General features: G+C 43.3%; 1 protein-coding gene across 1 annotated transcript in view; it reads right to left on the bottom strand.

Moving 5' to 3' along the window:
• Window positions 1-209: 209 nt before the first annotated feature.
• Window positions 210-7,797, bottom strand: part of rbl1 (retinoblastoma-like 1 (p107)) — a 14,574-nt gene continuing 6,986 nt past the window's right edge. The window contains exons 7-19 of the mRNA XM_020587781.1: window positions 7,122-7,186; window positions 6,546-6,705; window positions 6,030-6,196; window positions 3,997-4,109; window positions 3,735-3,838; window positions 3,339-3,476; window positions 2,666-2,830; window positions 2,405-2,543; window positions 2,070-2,306; window positions 1,316-1,497; window positions 830-1,006; window positions 385-456; window positions 210-260 (exon numbers count right to left, since the gene is read on the bottom strand). Of these exons, the coding sequence (XP_020443437.1) occupies window positions 210-260; window positions 385-456; window positions 830-1,006; window positions 1,316-1,497; window positions 2,070-2,306; window positions 2,405-2,543; window positions 2,666-2,830; window positions 3,339-3,476; window positions 3,735-3,838; window positions 3,997-4,109; window positions 6,030-6,196; window positions 6,546-6,705; window positions 7,122-7,186 (1,770 nt within the window). The remainder of the gene's footprint in view (window positions 261-384; window positions 457-829; window positions 1,007-1,315; window positions 1,498-2,069; window positions 2,307-2,404; window positions 2,544-2,665; window positions 2,831-3,338; window positions 3,477-3,734; window positions 3,839-3,996; window positions 4,110-6,029; window positions 6,197-6,545; window positions 6,706-7,121; window positions 7,187-7,797) is intronic.

The following is a 7,797-nucleotide window of genomic DNA, read 5'->3' as shown; positions in this document are numbered from 1 at the left end:
TGAGCTCAGATGTTTAAACCTGCCAGACCAACATTTTAGTCACTTTTCATTTGTGTGATCATTTCTCATTTAAAGGTGCATTAACTCAAGATTCTCCACAGTGTCTGATGACCCCAGTGACAGTGGGACAGGACGTGCTGTCTCTCAGCTAACACCCCCACCCCCGCCACTAAAGCCTCTAGGCTGAAAGGAAATAAGGTAGAGTAACTTTAAATAATGCGGTTTCCTCTACCTGTCTTCCGGTTGTGTCGGCACTTTGACTATAAAAAAAAAAGTACTACATAAATACAGGTTTTACGCTAATTCATACTTTATTGTATGAAGCTTTTCAGCATTTGTGTGAGAGTGTGTGTGTGCGCACTGCTGTGTATGCGAGTGTCTCACATGGCTGCTGGCCTGTGGTTGGCTGCGATAATACTTCATGATGTCCTGGAAGGTGAGAGTCTCTTTAGTGATCTAAGGAAAAGAAAAAACAATAAAAGGAAGGTAAAGTTAATCTGTCATTTTCCTACCAGCAGATAACCAACCATCATTTAAGGTTTTCCACAGGTGGAAACGTCACCTCCTTAAGTGTATAAAAAGTGTAGAGAAAATTAAAGACAGCAGGGCAAAGGATTTTGTGATTAAAGTGCTGGTTTTCTCTGACAGGCCATGTACAGCACAGACAGAAACAAACTTCCCTCTAAGGAAACCTATTAAAAACTTTGTGAAGCTGACAGAGACATATCTCCCTATGAGACACCACTGCAGTCTCTTGCAGTTTTAAACAATGGAAACCAATTTACTTCACTAAATGTGACATATTTAGTGAACGGGTCACTTTTCTCACTTTGGATATGATGGAAATGCTGCACAGCAGCAGCTGGTCCAGGTGTCTGTCCTTCATCAGATCTGTGCAGTGGACCACAGCATGTTCAAAACACGTCCAGATTTTCCCTCGCAGCTCTGAGGAGATGTCCAGCCTGGCGCACAGGTCCCTCAGACGTACGCTGGCCAAGTGATACACCTGAAAAAAGAGGACAGGCTGGACTAGGCAGGAAAACCTCAGGTGTAAAAAACACAGAACAGTGGAAACTCGCCAGGCTCCATATAGAAATACTCTGTTGATTTGATTCAAATCATAAAGCACATGTCTTCAAATCGGTGTCAAGTTCATCAATGAAAACTGCAGTATGACTAAATATTTGTTGATCACCTACTTTTCACAATAAAAACAAGACTAAATGGGAATGATCACAAAATGTGAGTAAGGTTAAGAAACATTATGGTGACATTATCCTGGGCGTGATCGCTGTGTCTCTTTTCCAGCTCGTACCTTCCTAAAGAACAGCGCGAGGGATCCGGTGCGTCGAGGCCGGCCATTTCCTGTCTGGGCCTCAGAGGTGGTGTGTGCGGTGGCTGCTCGGCTTGGGGAGGCGGTCACCAGGAACTGAGCAGTGGAGTCACATGGCTGAACCGGGATCAGTGTAATTGTGCAGTCATTACTCCGAGCTGCAACTGCAAACACAATTAGCATAACCAGCTTGTGTAAAGTTAATAAGCAACTTGTTTCAGCACAACCATCCATCAGCCTGTCGGGGTTGTAGGCTATAGAGCGTGGCACCAACACTGCCACAGTGAGGGGTTGATTCCCAGTGAGTAGTGCTGCGCACACTTTTCTAAGCTGCTTCCACAGCGTTGTGGAATATCATGTTGTGATTACAGGTTTCTGCAGCGGGCATCAGGCTAAACTCAAGACTTTTTAAAAGCTTTGTTAAACCACACAAAGCGGTGTAGATGTGGTCAGTGTGTGTTCGTGATACTACCGTACCTCCTGCAGTGCAAAATGCTAGTGTGTCTTGTTAAACTAAATTCTTCAGCTTTTAGAGTTTCATATTAAGGTTCTACAGAAGAATATATATTATTTGCACCTAGATTTTATGCCTTATTTAACTTTAAGTGGTAGAAACAATATTTGATTCATGATGTTAAACAGCTTTGAATTTACTAAAATAATCACGAAACAGAAGCCATTGAACAACATTTGTATTTCAGTTAATCGATGTACAGTGAATGTTCCTGTGCTCTACCTTGCAGTGGGATGCTCAGGACGGGGATGGTGGTCTGGGTCTCCTGTTCTCCAATCCTCAGGGTGCTGCTCGAACCAAACGTCAGCCTTTTGGCTGGAGACGAGGCCGGGCTCATACCGGGGTTCAGTCCCGTCTTTGGGGCCGGAGGATCGTCGCCAAAGAGCCGGCGTTTAACCAAAGAGCCAGCTGCTGGGGAGCTATACCTGTCGTGGACTGACAATGGGGAGGGAGGCACATCTGGAAAAGGGAAAAAAGACAGAAAAAGTACATAAATAACCTGCATTCACAAAATATACTACATATCCAAACACACAGAGATGCACCTAAACGCCCACCTTTGCGTGCACTATCCAGACCTGATCTGAACTCCCTGATACGAGGGTGGATAATGGGGGAGAGGGTGAGCAGAGGCAGATAGGACGGCCCTCCACTGGTGAGACCAGAACCGCTGTCAAGATTGGAGGAGAAATTCACCTAGAGATGAAAGAGTGGGAGAAGGCGAAGAGAGTGAGAGGAAGTAGCTGCTCGCTCTTTTCCAGATTGTCACAACAGATATTTTGTGCATGTGTGCGTTTGTCTGAGTGTGTCCTGCTGACCTCCTCTACTGTGGGGACTCTGTTCTCAGCAGCCTGCAGGGCACTCCACAGGGCAGAGTCTGAGGTCCACGCTCTGCTCTCCAGAACCTGCTCCTCGATTGAGTTCAGGTGCTTCACCATGTCTCTGGACAGACCTTCCTCTGAGCGGATAAACACCTCGATCACCTACAAACATACGAACACAAAACAAATCCATTAAAACAATCTCACACACACCTGGAAAACATTACTGAGCAAAGCAGACAGGTTTTGTTTGAATCATAATTGTGATATACATTTATAAAACTATTGTGATGGAGGCAAAGTTTTGTTTTAGGAAGCACAAAGGTACTGGCTGGACCTGAACATCTCATCAGCAAAGTGACTGGAGGTCTGTCGAATTTGGGCCACAGGTAACACGCCATGCATTCTTGTCAGCATTGGATGTTAAACTGCTTTTTAAACTTTTTTTTTTAAATCTATCAATGCCAACACACTCGTGGTAGAATCGGCGCTAAGGTAGAGCAGGCTATGGTGAGGACATGGGTAACCAAAGCACAACAGAAACTTATGGGCTGGAAGCCAGTCAGGTTGACTCGTCACACTGTGGCCGTAACATATACAGCTATAACACTCATCCCCCAACTAACGCAACGTTGTAAATCTGTGTGTGTGTGTGTGTGTGTGAGGTCACCTTATAGAAATAGAATGGGGCCAATTTGAAGACATTGATGATCCAGGGGAACGTCCTCTGGGAGCTGTAGGAGAACAATACCACCTCTAGACAACACGCCATCAGGGAACAATGGAAGATATCCTGCTCCAACAACACCTGACAATACACACACACATTTATTCAGAGGAAAACAGTCCTTTTAAATATCGGTCCTGGCACCATTAAGGCCCCAGCACCATTTTAAAAGTATTGTTTTAACGCCGATATCAGAAAAAAACCTCAACATACCCAACCTTAGCTGCGGGTTCAACTGATTATTGTTAGGAGGTGAATTACTACGCACAAATGCTTTCAAACTGTCACATTATTGTAGGAAAATAAAAACGTATGAAACAAACTGAGGCTGCTGCTTACGCTCATGTCTTTGCCCTGCAGCCGTTTCATCTCCTGAACCATGACGTTCTCCAGGATCTTGTAGTAAAGGATCTCAGCCAGCTTCAGACGGTTCTCTGCAAAGTCTGACACAAAGCAAGAGTGAATCACTGAATGGCTTATATTCTGTCTTAAGGCCAAGGACCCAAAGATGTATCAAACTGTTTTTGTCCCAGGTTTTCTTGTTTCTCAAGAACATTTTATTTAGTTCAGTGATTACTGAACTGGTAGGACTGTGTGGTACCTATGTGAGAGCCGGGCGCGTCCTCAGAGTCTTTGGTGTAATGTTCTTTGAAGGTTTGTCCCAGGGTCTTTACTCTGGCCAGTATGGACTCTGTGGGGTCTCTGGAGCACAACCTGTAACGACCACACAGGACACAGTGTGGCTTTATAGAGTTAACAACATATGACAGAACATAAACTCTCTGAATAGGGTTAATTCACCACTGCCCAGTGCCATAGAGGGAGTATCTGGGGCTGATAATATTGCTGATCTGTGGAGAGAACACTATTCTGCATTGTTTAATTGTGTTAAAAGTGATCCCTATGTAGTGGGAAGCATTGCTAGTGAGGATGCTGTGGTGATCACTTCTAGTGAGGTGCATCGAGCAATAATGCAGATGATAAGGCAGCTGGTGCAGATAATATTACAGCGGAACATCTGAAGCATGCAAGCCCAAAGATTGCTGTGTTGCTTGCTTTGTGCTTCTCTGGGTTCATGACTCATGGTTTGCTACCTGATTCTCTATTGTCTGTTACCTTAGTGCCTGTTATGAAGGACAAAGCTGGCAAAGTTGGGAGTCTGGATAACTATAGGCCAATAGCTTTGGCCAGTGTTATATCTAAAGTTCTTGAGAAGATATTGCTTGATCGCCTGTGTCATTGTATAACAACCACACATAATCAGTTTGGTTTTAAATCCAAGCTGGGGACAGATCTGTGTATCTACAGTCTGAAGGAGGTAGCACAGAAGTACCTCAGACAAAACTCCTCGGTCTTGTTGGGTTTTATTGATGCGTCCAAGGCATTTGATAGGGTTAATCACTTTAAGCTTTTGGATAAATTAAGCAAAAAAGGGGTTCCTGATAGCATTGTGAGAATCTTGGCATACTGGTACTCTAATCAGAAGATGCAGGTTAAATGGGGTGGGACTATTTCAGCCTCGTTTGGTGTTTGTAAATGGGTGCGCCGGGGGGGCTACTGTCACCAGCCCTGTTTAACTTATATATGGATGAGTTGTCTGAACAATTGAATAAATGTAACACTGGATGTATGATAGGCCCTAATCTTGTAAATCATTTTATGTATGCTGATGATTTGGCCATACTTTCGCCCAGCAGTGCTGGTTTTCAGCAACTGCTGAATGTGTGCTCGGACTATGGATTGAAGTATGATGTGAAATATAATGCAGAAAAGAGTGTTGTACTGATCTGTCGGACTAAAGGGGACAAAGAACTTTGTTTCCCAGACTTTTGTTTGTCTGGACAAAGGTTGAGTGTCTGTAGAAAAACTAAATATTTAGGACATTTCATTACAGATCAGCTTTCTGATGATGAGGATATATATCGGCAGTGTCGCATTTTGTATGCTCAAGCTAATATGTTGGTTAGGAAATTTCACGTGTTCTGCTAATGTTAAAGTTCATCTGTTCAGAACATACTGTACACCGTTGTATACTGCCCCATTGTGGTGTAAATATAAGGTAGCTACTTTACAGAAACTTAAAGTTGCTTATAATGATGCCTTGAGGATTCTGCTTAAGAAGCCTAGGTCCACCAGCGCCAGTCTGTTGTGTTCACAGGTCCATGTTAGTACCTTTCAGGCATTAATGAGAAACCTGATGTACAGATTTATCTGTCGTGTGAATAACTCTGAGAACAGTCTTATAATGATGCTGGTTAATCCTGGTTTTAGTGTAGTACGTTACCAATCCTCTCTGTGGAAACATTGGTATAAATGTCTTTTATGATTTTTATTTTATATCCTTTCTTTTTCTTTTATTTCTTTTTTGTATGGACCTTGAGTCTGTTAATAAAGGATGATGATGATGATGATAAACCTCTTTGGACTTTGGCAGCTTTATATTAAAGGAAAAGGTCAGCCATGTCTTATATTAATCATGTTTTCATCAATCGCTATATGAAGAAAACCAATTCCTTTAACATGAGTCTCATCTACTGCCTGTTCTACTTTGTTTCTTTGCTCTGTTCATTCACTTCAGTCTTCTCTATCATGGTCTGATGATGAGATGCAGAAAAAAGACAAAGAGGAACTGACTTGAAGATCTGCATCAGCTGGTCGCTGGGTGCTGTCCTCAAACTGGCCACCATGCTTTGCAGCCGGCTAACGCTCTGCGTCGCTGAGGACACAGGTGTAACGAGCAGGTCCTTCTCCTTCAAGTAGCCCCGCCCGGTCAGAGGGGTGGAGGGAGCCAAAGAACCGGACTGCAGAAAGACAGGCACATTGTTACTCAAAGGACGCGTAGTGGTGCTGCAGCTGGGTTCTGGGGTGTGGGAACCAACCGGCAACAGTGAGTCGTCATTGTCAGTGAAGTAACTACAAGATAAAGTTTTTCATTAGCCAACTGTGATGTTTGGTTCCATTTTTGTTCAGTTAGTTTGAACACAGTTAATACAAGCGCTGCCATTCGTTAACAGGCATGGAGCTGAGAGCCATAGACCACTTAACCATTCTGGAGATTGAGGTTTGACAATAACAAAAAAAGACACTGGTCTAACTTTTAGATGTGTACAGAGGTCTTGTGTACATGGTGGTGGTAGTGTATGTGAGCACCTTCTCTACATGTTGTAGCTGTTTCTGGCTGGTAGACGTTTCCTGCACAATCTTCCTTGGAGTTCCAATTTCCTCATCAGCATCGACTCCAAGAAACACGCGCTCATCGAAATCTCCCACCGTCAACACGTACTCCTCATACTCCCTGTTTATGGCTTTACTGTAGGCGGCACAGAAATAGTTCAACACTTTGAAAACTACAGTACAAACACAAGTAAAACTCAGAGGCTACAGAAAAATGGGCAAATCCAAATATCACAAAAATGTGTACATGGTGAAAAAGTTGGTGGAAAGGAAATGGATTTAGTGACAAAATGATGGCATTCAGGAAGCATGTGATTTAAATGTCACTCATCACTTCTGGTGGAGACACAAGCATCAGATGTGTGTGGAGCGATGAAGACGCTGTAACCGACCTCACATTAATACATGAAACTAACATTTCCATCATGCTTTCTAGAGTTACCTGGAACTTTGGCTGCACTATGAAGAAACTCGAGCTTGTGTGAAACAGAAAAAGGACTAAAGCTTTTCCCCGACAGTGACCCTTTGTCTTCACTTGCCTGATTGGCTTACCTGTTATCAATGAAGTTGTGTGGATCCAGCATTTCTGTTAAATGCTCCTCGTTGCCTCTCAGGATCTGTTTGGGGAAACAAAGAGATCAGCACAAACAAGAGTATGAATCGGGCCACGTTTCTGTCTGAAGCCAACCCGAGCCCAAGATTTTTTCTTTGGCTCTCATTCGTCTTAAATAACGTTGTCTTGCACTTAACCAGCTCATCATTTTAATTTTTAATAGACCAAGTACTTTAAATTAAACAACACTAAAGAAAAAGCATAGATTAATTTACAAAGTGCAATAACACTAGTTTAGCCTAAAGTTTGACCTCCATGGCCAAACCCGACCCAAACCCTCGGGTACCAGCCTGTCCTGCTGGGCTCAGTTCAGGTTTCACTCTCTTAAGACAAATCATTTTTGTTCAGTTAGTTTGAACACAGTTAATACAAGCGCTGCCATTCGTTAACAGGCATGGAGCTGAGAGCCATAGACCACTTAACCATTCTGGAGATTGAGGTTTGACAATAACAAAAAAAAGACACTGGTCTAACTTTTAGATGTGCTGGTAGAGGTCTTGTGTACATGTTGGTGGTAGTGTGTGTGAGCACCTTCTCTACATGTTGTAGCTGTTTCTGGCTGGGAGACGTTTCCTGAACAATCTTCCTTGGAGGTCCAATTTCCTCATCAGCCAC

The sequence above is a fragment of the Monopterus albus genome, unplaced genomic scaffold (assembly GCF_001952655.1).
Source record: "Monopterus albus unplaced genomic scaffold, M_albus_1.0 scaffold479.1, whole genome shotgun sequence".
Taxonomy (NCBI): Eukaryota; Metazoa; Chordata; class Actinopteri; order Synbranchiformes; family Synbranchidae; genus Monopterus; species Monopterus albus.
The sequence above is the reverse complement of the archived record's forward strand: the minus strand, read 5'-3'. Positions and strand labels throughout refer to the sequence as shown.